General features: G+C 43.0%; 2 protein-coding genes across 2 annotated transcripts; one reads left to right on the top strand and one right to left on the bottom strand.

Moving 5' to 3' along the window:
* Positions 1–8,390: 8,390 nt before the first annotated feature.
* LOC117222959 (uncharacterized) lies at positions 8,391–9,734 on the bottom strand. The gene is made up of 2 exons (XM_033475025.2): positions 9,608–9,734; positions 8,391–8,823 (listed from the first exon to the last, which is right to left on the bottom strand). Exons 1-2 carry the CDS (start codon positions 9,620–9,622, stop codon positions 8,467–8,469), a joined length of 372 nt encoding a protein of 123 aa, XP_033330916.1. The 5' UTR covers positions 9,623–9,734; the 3' UTR covers positions 8,391–8,466.
* A 1,951-nt stretch (positions 9,735–11,685) lies between these two features.
* Positions 11,686–12,555, top strand: LOC117222957 (uncharacterized). Its single transcript, XM_033475024.2, has 2 exons — positions 11,686–11,809; positions 12,081–12,555. The coding sequence occupies exons 1-2, from the start codon at positions 11,741–11,743 to the stop codon at positions 12,336–12,338; spliced, it is 327 nt and encodes a 108-aa protein (XP_033330915.1). The 5' UTR covers positions 11,686–11,740; the 3' UTR covers positions 12,339–12,555.
* The last annotated feature ends 2,366 nt before the right edge of the window (positions 12,556–14,921 follow it).

Here is a 14,921-nt window from a genome sequence, read left to right as displayed (position 1 = left end):
TAAGGTCGAATCTAGACGGTTTTTTCAGAGGTCCGACGTGCTTCGAGCCCGGGATCGATGGCCCGTGGACATGCTAATTACAGGATTGATCGGTTCCCCTCTGATCTTCGGCCAGATCTAATTCCATCCGCCCATCCGGGTGTCGTCATCGACCAACTATGGGAACCTGCTCTTGTTTATCGGCGAAGGTTTTTTGTAAATGTAATCCTTTGGCAGAGTTTGCTACAACGTTGAACCGAGCTTGACGGGGCGTAACTCGTAGTCTAATGGTTGAAACCCGAAAATTAAATTCAAAGGATCTGGGCACATTTGAAGTTACGTTACGTAAAATATTATTTCAAATAACATGTTATTTTATTTCATAGTTATTTCCATGCCTGTGATTACTTTTGACATAACATTGTTTGAGATATTATCTTAAATAACATGTTATTTTGTTTGTTCACTGTTTGAAATAATTATTTGGAATAGTTGTGAAATTCTTCTTGGAAATTGAGTCTGATTTAAATTTATTGACATTCACATTGACACTTCTGCAAGATAAGAGTATCGATCTGACTATGTTAAATGGTTATTCAATAATAAGGAACATTTTTCTGAAGAATAACACCCGTCTTTCACCAGTGGAACGATTAATTTTTTCGACAATAATGTTGAATCTATCTTGACAAAAATCTCTTAGCACATTAAATGCCGAAAATGAACCTCAAAACTTCCTACAATATTAAAATAATTTAATTAGTTGAACTAAAACTAGAGAGTGAAAATTGATCATAACGGATGGTATCTTAACTCTTTTGCACTTTCAACATCCTAGTTAAATACAGTTTGTCCGAATATATTGCAATACAAATGAGTTTTTCAAACTAGTCAAGGTTATGTATATTGCAATAAAAATGAATTTCTCAAACTAGTCAAGGTTATGTATATTGCAATAAAAATGAATTTCTCAAACTAGTCAAGGTTATGTATATTGCAATAAAAATGAGTTTTTCAAACTAGTCAAGGTTATGTATATTGCAATAAAAATGAGTTTTTCAAACTAGTCAAGGTTATGTATATTGCAATAAAAATGAATTTCTCAAACTAGTCAAGGTTATGTATATTGCAATAAAAATGAGTTTCTCAAACTAGTCGTAAATTAATGTCAACCGTATGTGACCAACGCAGCACACAATGTATTCAGGATGAACTTTGTGGGGAAAGAGTTTGACTCGAAGCATATTACTGCAAAGATTTCTCTAAATAATATCTTTTTACTGCATATAATTACAAAGATTATATCTTTATAAATGGAAAATTTTGCTTGAAACAAATTGCTGTGAAGATTTTTTAAAATAACGTTTATTGTAACATACTATTTTCATTTCTCTTGTCATATTTGAGGATATTTTACTTAGTTATATTTTTGGATTATTTCCTTCGACGCGTTTGAAATAAAAAAATAACGAAATAAATTCATTATTTGAAATTATCATTATTTCAAATGGTTCGATATTACTTTTATTTGCAAATAAGAGCATCGTAAATGACGGTTCGAATCGAATTATTTTGAATAATTGTTTCTCATTTCCATTTCAAATGAAATTAACCCAGACTAATTTCCTAAAATCCACAGTTATTTGGCTACGGTAGATTTTGATACATACCATGCACAGAGCATATCATAGTTCAACCGCAACCTACACTATGAACGACGTGCGTGCATTTTCCAGATTTACATCGAAATGTTCTATAACCCCGAACCGTATTACATGCGTGCGTCAACCCTCCAACCGTGGGCAAGGTGAAATTCGGGTTTTAAATATTTTATAAAATCTGGTAAAAATAAAAACTAAATTTAAAAAATCTCAAATTTTTAAAAATTTCTTTCTATAATATTGATTTTATACCGAAAGATCAATAACTCGCCCGTGGTCAGAAGATTAATGATGATAATACCAAATTTGCCGATCGTTTATAGACGCCCATAGGCGTCGATGTGCACAAGAAGCAAATTTTCAAAGCACCTACAGTAGTTGCGGATGCTTCCTATGCCAACCCTGGTAGGAAGTACAGTAATGTCTCCCTTACTGACGCTCAGACTGTCCACTAAAATGGATAATTTGGGAAGAGGAGGGAAGGGAGCCTTGCGGCTCGTTTTTATAATTGTGGACAATTTATAACTATAAAAATAAACCGAAATACATACGATGTCATCTTGCTCCATCTACGGAGAAATCAGTACCATTTACAGAGCATACAGTAATGTCTCTCCACTTGAAGCCCAGATTGACCACAAAAATGGACAATTTGGGAAGAGGAGATACGATTATTCGAGCCTTGCGGATCGTTTTTATAATTGTGGACAATTTATAACTATAAAAATAAACCGAAATACATACGATGTCATCTTGCTCCATCTACGGAGAAATCAGTACCATTTGCAGAGCATACAGTAATGTCTCTCCAATTGACGCTCAGATTGTCCACTAAAATGGATAATTTGGGGAAAGGAGATACGATTATTCGAGCCTTGCGGCCCGTTTTTATAATTGTGGACAATTTATAACTATAAAAATAAACCGAAATACATACGATGTCATCTTGCTCCATCTACGGAGAAATCATTACCATTTACAGAGCATACAGTAATGTCTCTCCACTTGACGCCCAGATTGACCACAAAAATGGACAATTTGGGGAAAGGAGATACGATTATTCGAGCCTTGCGGATCGTTTTTATAATTGTGGACAATTTATAACTATAAAAATAAACCGCAAGGCTCGAATAATCTTATCTGCTCTTCCCAAATTGTCCATTTTTGTGCGCAATCTGGGCGTCAATTGGAGAGACATTACTGCTGTATGCTCTGTAAATGGTACTGATTTCTCCGTAGATGGAGCAAGATGACATCGTAGGTCATCCGTCGACCCTTGGATGACATAATCCTCGGCCAGCAGGAATGCCAGTTTCACTTGAACCAGTAATACAGATTGGGTGCGGCTCGTTCACGTTCTAAATACGAAAAACGGGCATACATTTTACGTCGTAAGGTTGTGACACCGTAAGTTTCGAAGATCGTTCCACGGTCGTGACTCGAATTCCTAGTGGAGCCTCGTCTACGATTCTCCTTCGGAGGCTAAGACTTTCCCCTGATTCGCCTGCCCGGAAAAAACGGCGCGTCGAATCTTAACTGTTCTTTTTCGGTAAATTGGGCGACGAGAAAAAGCGGGAACCATTTATCCTCAGGGTCGAGGATCGAGAGCGTCACGAAAGTCTCGGGGGAAGAGCCGGGACAGTCGCCGACATGCTGGTGCAGTGTCGATGAACTACGAATGCACAATGAACAGCCTCGAAACGGTTGAAAATTGCAGTCGAAAACTTGCTCGACTTCTAAGTAGGGAAGCTGTTAAATTTCTCGCCAAATCGTAAGGAGTGGTATGCGGCAATGATTTATTCATTAGTTATCTACAGCGGTGTGGATAATTATTAAACTGCGGATCTTTGTGCAAAATAAATATTTTTTGCATTTGTTGCAGGCAGTAGGGGCGACTTTGAAATTTCTCTCTTTGTTCAATAGTTTTAGTGACTCGTAAGAAATGTATCGGCGTTTTTTAATTCAATTCATCTTTATTGTGGTTCAAATTGCAATTACTCATTTTTGTATAAATGCATAAAATTCGCAATCTAATAATTACGGACATAAAGTAACTTTTACATTGTTATCTAAATGAAAACTTAATAAAACGTCATATTTGTATATTTCAATTTTCTATTATTTTTAATATAGAAATATACAAATATGTTATTTTGTTATGATTTTTTTTTAATATACAGAATGACTCAGTCAAATGAAACCATTTACAGTGCTGTGAATAATTATAAACTCGAAGCAACTTTTATAACTTTACTGACACTTAGACAAAAACGTAGAAACAAACTGTATTTGTATATTTCTATATTAGAAATAATATAAAATAGAAATACATGTACAAATATGATATTTTGTTAAGGTTTCGTTGAAATATCACTAAAAGTGTAAAAGTTGCTTTGAGTCTATAATTATTCACACCAATGTATCGATGGCTTTAGTAGATCAAGCAGTTATACATGAAAGGTAATGGAATATTTAATGTCAAGCACAAACTTATGGTTGCAACTAAAACAATCGATACGGTCACAATATTTATTTACATTTACAAAAATCCTATTCAGACAGTTGAAATCGTCCATTTGGCATTTAGAATCGTCTTCCAAATCGTCCATTTTTTATTTCAAGCTGAGCGCTAAGTAGGGAAAATTTACTGTATTTCGAAAAGATATCGTACGAAATGAACTCGGCATATATGTTTTCGATGAACAAAATGCAAAAAAAGAGTAACCTAATTGCATAAGTAACAATTACTTATAACTTAATATGTACTTTCAACAATGCGATGCTATAAAACTTAATACTGTACAAAAAGACATTAACTAAATTAATTGAAAAATTACAATTTATACTAAATCAGCAGGTGTCCTAATCCTCTTGTGGGGGTGTATCCGCAGGTAATTATGATATATATGATATCATATGATAATAATATGATGATGATAATAATAATAATATGATATAATAATATGATGATGATGATGATAATAATAATATTATAATAATATGATGATGATAATAATAGTAATATAATAATAATAATATGATATCATAATAAGTCATTTGATGTAGAAGTTTGTGTGATCGCATCTGCAAAAATTCACGTTGCAATTTACGGTTTTCACGGTTTCTATTTAGCTCGCTGATTTATATGATAGATCGCTAACTTGGCACACTGATTTCTGTAATATGGACACCATGTAATGAGGCAGTATTCTGATCGTGATCGAACTAATGAACGATACAATACTATAAGAGGAATGATTAAAGGGACAATCGATTTCCTGGTTGCCGCAGATCGTAATCTCATGCTACCGCGAAAGGGTGGGTGGGAAGGCTTCGGTTAATTGCATCCGCGACCTTCGGGTAGATACGGTTTCGTTCCTAAACTTTCTCCGTAAACTTAATTGTTAATTTGGTCGCGTAAGCTTGATTTCTTAATCCGCGACCGGTTTTCGAGCGACGCGCGTGTCAGCTTCAAGGCGATGATCGCGTAAACCCTGCGATTACGGCGATAACTAGACCGCGGATCTTTCTGCAAAATAAAAATCTCGTACATCCGTTGCAAGAAGCAGGAACCGCGCAAACATTTATTTTCGTTTCGAACAATTTTAACGACTTATAAAACAATGTAATCGAAATCATTAACCCTTAAATGCATGATCTTTTGTTTTGAATTTTAAAAAATCGTTTTTTATAGGAAAATAAATAAATAAATATATATAAATATATATATATATATATATATATATATATATATATATATAAATATAGGAAAATAAATAATATATATATATATATAAATATAGGAAAATAAATAAAAAAATCTAGGTAATAATATTTAGTATTTATTTTGAAAAAATGTTGTATGTAGACTTTTGGCAACAATATGCGTTTATTACGAAAATTATTGTAGACGTATAGGAATTTTCACGTTATTTATAAATGAAATGCAGCAAAGCAATTGCGATTTTTGTTGTGACACAAAGCTTTCCTTTATAGGAAACTCGAAAAAAGAAAATATCTCTCCAAGTAACACATTGAAGGTTATCACCCACTACATTCAAATGTCAAAAAACATATTAACTTACTCGCCAAAAGTAATGTCAAGTCTTTTATTTCACACATAGTCTATAGTCTATTGTTATCGACGTATTAACGTATTAACGCACATGCTCAGGTTTTTGAATAAAATTAAGTGGAACCGGAATGTAGACAATTGGCAACAATATGCATTTAAGGGTTAAATCGTTGCAGCAGTGTCGTCTACATATGCACTCGGTTTTGTCATAAATTGCATAAAATCCGCGGTCTAGCGATAACAAGAAGTCGTTCTATAATTACAATCGTGTATTTACGAAGCGAGCCGCGGCGCCGGCGCTCATAAAATTAATCTATATTCGATTGTAATTAATATTTTGTCACGTAACGCGATCCCGTCGACTGACGGTCCGTTTCCACTGGTGAATTTCAATTTTACATAATTCTAATTAATTGTTCGTGTTTTATCGTAGCCCGCGTAGCCCCCGTCATACCGGTTCCCGGCCGTTAACGATCCTTCGTACGGCCGAGAAATACCGAAATTCCGCGGTTTATCAACGTGACGCAATGTGAAACAGGAGAACGGATCGCATCGTTATTGTCGTACCATCGATGCCGGTAGACGCGTAACATTTCGCCGCAACGTAACAAACACACGGATGCTTATATTAACCTGTTTGCATCACGCGCGGGTTACGGACAATATACGCTTATAACCAAATTTTTCCTTTGTCGCGTTGTTGCGTGCGTGGTGCAACCGTGGTGCAATGTCATATGCGTACGCAAGGTATTGCAACGATCGTAACATAATCGTGACGGGGGTGAGCCCGAATGGACGTAAATAAATCAGAGGTAAATAACAGTGGTTTCTCGGCGTGGAGAATACGTCGAATTGATCAGCCATGGGGCAGACAACTTCGACAATTTCTGCGCGTCCCTGCGAGAACGAAATTGCCCTAAACTGATTCGGCACGCGGTACTCCATCGTCGGCCCACGTATCGATGAACATTATTTAAAGCTTCATGAATATTATGAATATCCAATGTGATCACGGATACAATAAATAATTAATATATTCGCTGAATATCGCCGCATGTTTGATGTCAGTTTCAAAGGCCCGGTTAAGGGTTGTGAGGCTGATTATTATTCCAGGATATATATATATTTAAACACTGCGTGCACAGCGTCGCATCGCTAATTTCAACAAATAGGGCAGTGGTGCCGGTACCTCTGGTGTGACCGATTGCTGTGCCTTCGGCATGTTTTTCGGGCATAATTAACTTTATATTTATCGAGAGTAAGATATTAAATTTTTATATTAATCTTATCGAGTCGATGTCTGGATTAATTTTGGTCCAGGGTGCACTTAATTACTCAAATTCCGGCAATTAAATAGAATAGATTGCTGTTGCATTAGAAACAATAGAAAGGCTAATAAGTCTGCAAATATAAGTTTTAAAAAATTACTGGATAAAACTCGGAGTTGTTATAATATTAACCCTCGCCGTCCGAGGGTTAACAAATAAACGTAATAAAAGGATATAAAAATTAAGAAATGGACAAAATGAAAGAATTAAAGAATTTAATACTTCTTATTTCATAAATATAAAGTTAACGATGCCCTGAAACAAATCAAAGGCACGGCAATTGCTCACCCCTCGGTAACCCCAGCTCCACCACTCTATTGTTTCTACAAGAGTTTAAATGTTCAAAACCCGAAAAGCTTCCTGACAAAAATATATCTGTGCTTCGGATCGTTTATGATTTTATTTACCAATTTTGTTTAACCTATTTCACTTAAAGTGCTGCTCCATCTGAACACGTTGCTTGTTCTGTAGATCTCAAGCAACAGAAACTAGATAATCGAATATCATATTTACCAATTTTGTTCAACCTATTTCACTTAAAGTGCTGCTCCATCTGAACACGTTGCTTGTTCTGTAGATCTCAATCGACAGAAACTAAATAATCGAATATCATATTTACCAATTTTGTTCAACCTATTTCACTTAAAGTGCTCCATCTGGACACGTTGCTTTTTCTACAGATCTCAATTGAAACTATAAATAAAACTAAACTATACTATCTAATTATAATATATAGTATAGTAGTATAGTACTAGTATAATACTTATATTTCACTTAAATTTGTATTGTTACTTAATATTTCACTTAAAGTGCTGCTCCATCTGGACACGATGCTTTTTCTACAGATCTCAATCGACAGAAACTAGACAATCGAATATCAGTATTTCTACCCTAGATCCAAACGAAGACCTTCCGTCTATTAAGCTATTGCATTTAATTTTCGAAGCTGCTCCTTGCAACAAAGCTCCACGGCTTTGATTAGATTCGGCTCTCGACTAGATTCAGCCAGCAGAAATGATGTTGCGTCACGTCCCCAATTTCGTCATTAATCGTCCCGGAATATACTTCAAAGAGCCCTCAAAGGGTCGAATGCAATTTCCGAAACTGCGTGCCGCGGCGAAGTTCCGCGATATCGATTCGACTCTTCCACCAGAAATAATGTTGTGTCACGGTTATTATATACACGGTGTCAACAGGATGGGTTATATTTAGATAAATCTCGAGCACGTATACGCGTCGATTATCCGCATACGTGGGATCCCATTTCGGTGCGCATATGTCCGAGGATCGGGGGGGACCAATCGGTGGGTGTCGCAGGTGGTGCGATGAAGACGGGCCGTTCGCTCATTTGTTTGTTTAAAAAGACGATTTATTCATTGAAGGAGAGAAGATAGAGAACAGATTGCGATTAGAAAAGCGTCGTTCAAGGAAGCACGTATGGTGCGGAGTAGGCGAAAGGAGCGTAAGACAGTGGCGCGGCTGGCGCAGCGGCGAGAGTGTACGGTGCAGCGTGTGCAGCGGCGAGAGTGTACGGTGCAGCGTGTGCAGCGGCGAGAGTGTACGGTGCAGCGGATAAGGCGGCAGGTAATGCGGCAGGTACGGCGAGCGGTGCAGCGGCTAACGTGTTGTAGTTCCTGGCGACGACTTGGCTACTCCTTGCAGTGACTATAGGTGCTGGGAGAGCTAGCGGGGCTGCTGCCAGAGGTGCTGGTGCCGCTACCAAAGGTGCAGCAGGGATGACACCGGCGGACGCCATGGCGGCGACTGCGAGGATGAGGCACTGAAAGTACAAACATAATTGCGGTTCAAACGATTTAGAAGCTTCTCGAGAGATTCCCGAGGACGAATGCAATTGTGCATCGAGCCACGGTTACTCTGTTGCACTCAAACATGGCGAATAAAAGATGCCATTCGATCGAACGAATCAGTTCGTTTAGAATCGGTTAAACTAATTAGAATAAATGCGTTGATCTGTCCCGTTATCAACGATCCTAGAAACTGTTTTCGATCAACTATATTACTCGAGCTTTTGGTCAGGTTCAAACCCATGCGAAACCAATGATTTAACTTAAAATCCATGCGAAATAGAAGATTTAGCTTCAAATTTTTGCGGAACCATTTATGGCCAGTAAAAAAGATGCGATTCGATCGAACAAAAGTCTACTCGGAGCAGATTCGAACAAATGCGTTGAAGTTGCAAACTACGGTGCGGGAAATTGAACAACTTTGCGGTCGTTCAGTTGTTATTCGTACGAACAAAGAAGATGCGATTGGATCGAACGAAGGCAGATCGAACGAACAGAATTTGATTGGAACAAATGCACGAAATTAAATCGCAATCTACGGGCCGGTAAACTAAGAGACGTTACGATCGACTGTTACAGAAACTTCATTTAAAACGGAAATTGATTAGAACGATTGCGTTGATCCGAGTCGCGAATCAACGATCGAACTAACCGCGATACTTTGCGATCTTGCACGCGGTGCAATTGAATCGCGTTGAGCGAACCGTGGCTAGATCCAAGCCGGACGATCTAGGGTAGACGATCGAGAGGGAGACTTACCGCTGACTTGATCATGTTGAGCTTAGATCGATACGGTAACTCTGGGACGAGTGTGAAGAATCGTCGAAGCGTCCTCACTTTATACCGATGTCCACCGCTCTTGGCGCGCGACACACCACTTACGAAAATTTGTCGAAACGTGGACGCGGAACGAGGCGGAGCGGCGCGGAGCGGAGCGGCTTGCGAAAGCCTCGACCTCCGCACGTATAGCCCGACACGTCCTGTATCGATTTCGTTGGTAGCGCTCGCATTGTAATGCCGAACGCGCTTTCGTGCCGCGATCCTGCGTCGATTCCGCCGCGCGTACACGGGCCGTCCTTATTTTCAATCCGCGGCGCGTCCATCCCGCGTTTCACCCCTACACGGATCGATCGATCGATTTCGATGACCTTGATCACCGAAGAGGGACGCCGCGACCGGACGCGTACACTCCGCCAGTATGGTCGAATTATGTAAGCAACTATGCCGGAGAAATTGTATAACACCCTCGACTATGCGCGCCCGTTCATCCGTCCGTCCGTTTGAAAAGCGTAACAAGGTTATAAGGGATTACGCGGGTCGCGTCTCGCGTCCCACACGATTTTTACATCTCCGATTACTTTTAATTCGCTTTTCGCCACCTTTGGCACGTGCCGTTTTATCGGATCGACGACAAATCCGGGCACGTCCCGTCTCGGGATCGTTCGATCGCGCCGCGATCCATCGACCTCGCGCAATTGTCGACGATCCATACACGGGGATCGCAACGTCAATTTTCGCGATTCAGTCTCGATCGGTTCGCTCGCAGTGTTTCGGATCCGCGGTCGCTGATCGTAACCCTTCTCTCTTCCTCCCTCCCTCGCAATCCGTTCGCTCTTTCTCTCCTGTACCGCAAGGCCGGGCAACTTCAAGGCGAAGCACCCGGTTTTTTCTCAAGTTCAAGTTCGTCGAGTCCGGAGCGGGAGAACGCCTGTTTCTTCCAGCATGGGTGTGCCTTGCACTTTTTGCAAGGGGTAATTCCAGACCGTGCGCGACCATATACGTGTCTTTCGCTGGCCGCGCGAATTCCTGCGTTTCCTGGTCAAAGACACCGTTCGGTCCCGCGGAGATTTCGACCATGGTCCCACGACGCTTGCGAGATTAGCACCTATATACGTACATCGATAGGGTGAGCCGAACTCGTTGTTACGAATTTAGTCGTTCGTGTCGGAACGAACCGAATCGAAATCATTGGAGGAATCTTTGTTCGTTGTTTAAGCGAAGGAGCAAAGGGTTTCGAAGGGGAGCGAAGGAAACGGGGACATCCGGTCCAGTCCTCGTATCGAGATTCGAACGCAAAAATATACAACTATAATTTCCATGTGTAGTTCTAGAGAGCTACGGTCACAGAACTATATCATAACTCGAGCAAAGTAGCGAAAGATCCAGGAGAGGAAACAGGATTCGCGGCCACACAGCGAGCGTCTTTGGTCTCCAGATCGGCCCTTCTAGGGAGAAGGAAAGCCCGGGGGAAAAATCCGCGAGGACAAGGTTTTTCTGTGGCCCGAGAAAGGATAAAGGACAGATGGTGGAGGGTAAGGGAAGTTGAACGCTCGGAGAGATCCGGCACGAGAGAGATCCCCGACGGGTTCTCGCGATCGCGAGCATTTTTTTCAAAATTGCAAGGACGTCGCTCCGGCTTCGTGACGATCGCGAAAAGGGGAAAACCAGTTTGCGATTTTACGGAAAAAACTGGCTCGAAAGCGGCCCGAGGGAGCGGGACGGGGGATACGAAAAATAGAAAAGCAGACCGATGAAAAAAAGGCGAAATAGAAACTGAGCGCATTGTTGGGCCACGCCTGGAGGAACCCGGGGGAGGCGCACGACCTTGAAGAAATCCGCGGTTTCTTGGGCGCGCGGGCAAAACCTTCGTCGGATTGGTCGAGCGGGACTTCGAAAAAATTGCCGAGGCAGCAAGAAGGGGGCGAGAGCATCCAGCCCATGGTACAGTGCTCGTAGGACTGGCTGTTGCCCTTCGCGGAACGATGAAAACGGGTAAAAAGAACGATCTCGGGGGAGAGAGAGCCGCCGACACGGCGGAGGGGGATGCAGAAAGATGAGGATCTTCGTCGCGGTGTTCGCCTATATAAACTGCGAATCCTCGGGATTTCGAGTATGATCGTTTCGACTCGCCTGTCGTGCATCCACATAATCCCTCCACACGTAGCCACCATGTTCAAGACGGTGAGTATATCATCATTCGATTAGTTTTATTTAGGTTTTCCAACTTCGGCCGACCTCCGATCTTTTCCGATTATCTTCTTCGTCCTGCCATCCCCGCTCACCTCACCCTCGTTCTTTCACACCTCCGCATCTCACAGCTCCTCTCCCGCTGCAAACAGTGCCCGGTCGCTTTCCCCCGATACCGCTACCCCCTCGTTTTCCCGGGACAGATCGAGCAGAACGGCGAGCATCGTTCTTAGAATAGACAACAGCTAACGAGATTTTATCGCAGCTGTTGTTCGCTGGATTGTTGGCGGTCGCCATCGCCGCCCCCGCTCCGGGCCCGGCCCCAGGCCCTGCCCCGGCTCCGGCCCCGGCTCCGGGTCCTAGCAGCGGTCCCGCGCTAATCGCCAACCCGCTGATTGCTCCGTTGGCCCCGTCTCTGCTGTCGAACATCGCCACTCCGTTGATCTACACCAGCTACCCGGCGCCGTACAACTACGCCAGCTACGGGCCCCCGTCTCTCATCTACAAGAACGTCATCTACTAAGGGTCCGGCCGCGAACGACTCGGCAACCGTAACGAATCGAACCGAACCATTACCGAACAGTCAACCGATCGACCCTACTCATTCTCCGAACACGAATCACGCTAATCCGTGTATCAACCGCGTCGCGACGCATCCTTTCATCCTCCACACAGACCACCTCCACATGGAATTCTCTGTTCCGACAAATTCGGTGTGAATAAAGCCGCTTGAAAGCAGACGAACAGCGTGCGATTGTTCTCTTTCGTGAACCCCGTTCCGCCGATTTCGGGCATCGTCTCCGCGTCGGACCGGTGCCCGCTCGATCGTCCGCTTGTTAATGAGCGGCGGCGACGTCCGCGGGGGAGCTCGTTACGCGATTCGCCGTCGCTTTATAAATCCGATTACGTAAGCGCGGGCGTGGGCGTGATCACACTTCAAATGATCGCTCTGTACACCCACCAGCGCGTGCATGCGTGTGCATACGTGCACGGAAAAGATTGTGCCGGACCTGGCGCCGGTCCCCTGCAACGCGATGTGCCCCCCCCCCCTCGCCCCCTGAAGCGCACTTCTATTCGCCGTTCCACGTAAACACGGTACAACGCAACGACCAGAGATCTAGGACTCGATGGTTGCGTCCGAGCCGCGTCTCGGATGCTTTGCGAACGGAGGATCGATGGATCCGTGGGGCAGCAAGTGCTCTGGACTGCCTCCGACCGCAAAGCTCCGATCCAGAGGTTGTTAATTGGCCGCTTTCGTGGAGAGGTGGCGTGGCGCTCGACTTGAACGAAGCCATAGCAACGCGTCGGGACCATTTTGTGCACATGTCGAATATAGAAGAAGCATGATTCAGGAGAACCGAGGCGCACGATGAAGTATTTAACCGCTTTAGAATGCCCCCCACCGCCCCCCCCGCAGGAGAGGGAAGGAAGCTTCGTCCTCGAGACGTTAATTTGCCGATTCTATGTAGAGTAGGCGTGGCTTCGTGGCCCCCGACTTGAACGGACAACGCCACGGGGCCATTTTATGCATACACCGAGTACAGAAGAAGCCTGATTCAAAAGGAGCGAGACTTAATAAAGCGTTTTAGCGTCTTAGAATGACCCCGACAGTATTACTTCTGCCTCGAAGCTGCTAATTTGCCGATTCTATATGAAGTAGGCGTGGCTTTGTGGCCCTCGACATGGACGTAAGCCGGAGCAACGCGTCGAGACCATTTCGTGCACATGACGAGTTCAAATAGAATCGAGGCTGTACGAAGTGTTTTAATGTTTTAGAATGCCTTTGAGAGCAAAGCATCATCCTTGGAGGTGTTAATTTGCCGATTCCGTGTAGGGCAGGCGTGGCTCACTGGCCCCGGACTTGAATGGAGCTAGAACAACGCCACGAGGCCATTTTATGCGTACGCCGAGTACAGTAGAAGCCTGATTCAAAAGGAGCGTGTCTTAATAAAGCGTTTTAGCGTCTTAGAATGACCCCGACAGGATAACTTCTGCCTCGAAGCTGCTAATTTGCCGATTCTATATGAAGTAGGCGTGGCTCTGTGGCCCTCGACATGGACGTAAGCCGGAGCAACGCGTCGAGGCCATTTCGTGCACATGACGAGTTCAAATAGAATCGAGGCTGTACGAAGTGTTTTAATGTTTTAGAATGCCTTTGAGAGCAAAGCATGGTTGAACCTTGGCTAGCGCATCTGCGCTGCATATATTTAACTTGAAATCAGGTGAAATGAGGTCCGGTAAAACCGTGAACCAAGCGATCAGCACAAATCAAAATTCTAATACGATGCGTTATTCATGAGGATCGCAGATGGACGAACGAAAAAGGCTGCCGGTGATCCAGGAATGACGCGTTAAATGCCGTCGAAAGGTTAGGTCGCGCCGGTGGATCTCGCGTTCCCTGTCCTCCCCTGCGGGCGCTTTTGTTTCTACGAGTTAATTATGCAACGAACAGAAACAATACCGAATCGTTACGTAAAGGTACATGCAATGTCCTCGCCACCGTGTGTGCAGCGGATAGAGGCGGTGCAGCGGATGCGTTTTTTACGGCGTTATCGTCAGGTCCAGTCCGTTTCGCATTGCTCGACAGCTGAACGTCGTCGCTGTTGTGGTTTGCGGGGATAGGAACGGGGGATGAGGAACGGACAGCTTCAATTTTTCGCATTGCAATGCCGATCGATCATTCGCAGCCAGATGATATCGCGCGATTGCGGGATGAATGACGCGCGCTCGACGCATTCATTAGTTTCTAGAGATACGCTCGCAGCAGACTCCTCGATTCGGACGAGGTTCGTGCTCTTTACGGTCGCCTCCGCTTCTATCTGTATTTTTAACTATGCCGGATTCATTTCGACACTGCCGCGACACCTCCCGATAGCAAGGATTCCTGTTATCTGTCATCAATCCTCATAGAATCGTGGCAGCGATTACACCGATCATGAAAGTACCACGAAAGCGACGATGTTATAAGCAGGGCTCGAATGAAGCTGTTAAAATTTTCAGTTGATTCTTATGTAATAGTTATCTTTTGACAGTTAACTTTTCTTTTCTAAGGAAACAGTTGTAAATCCACTGGAACTTTTATTCCATGTATTTACGCATAGACGGT

Source organism: Megalopta genalis, chromosome 12 (genome assembly GCF_051020955.1).
Source record: "Megalopta genalis isolate 19385.01 chromosome 12, iyMegGena1_principal, whole genome shotgun sequence".
NCBI classification, from domain to species: Eukaryota; Metazoa; Arthropoda; class Insecta; order Hymenoptera; family Halictidae; genus Megalopta; species Megalopta genalis.
Note: the sequence above shows the minus strand (reverse complement) of the source record. Positions and strands in the feature narration are given on the sequence as shown.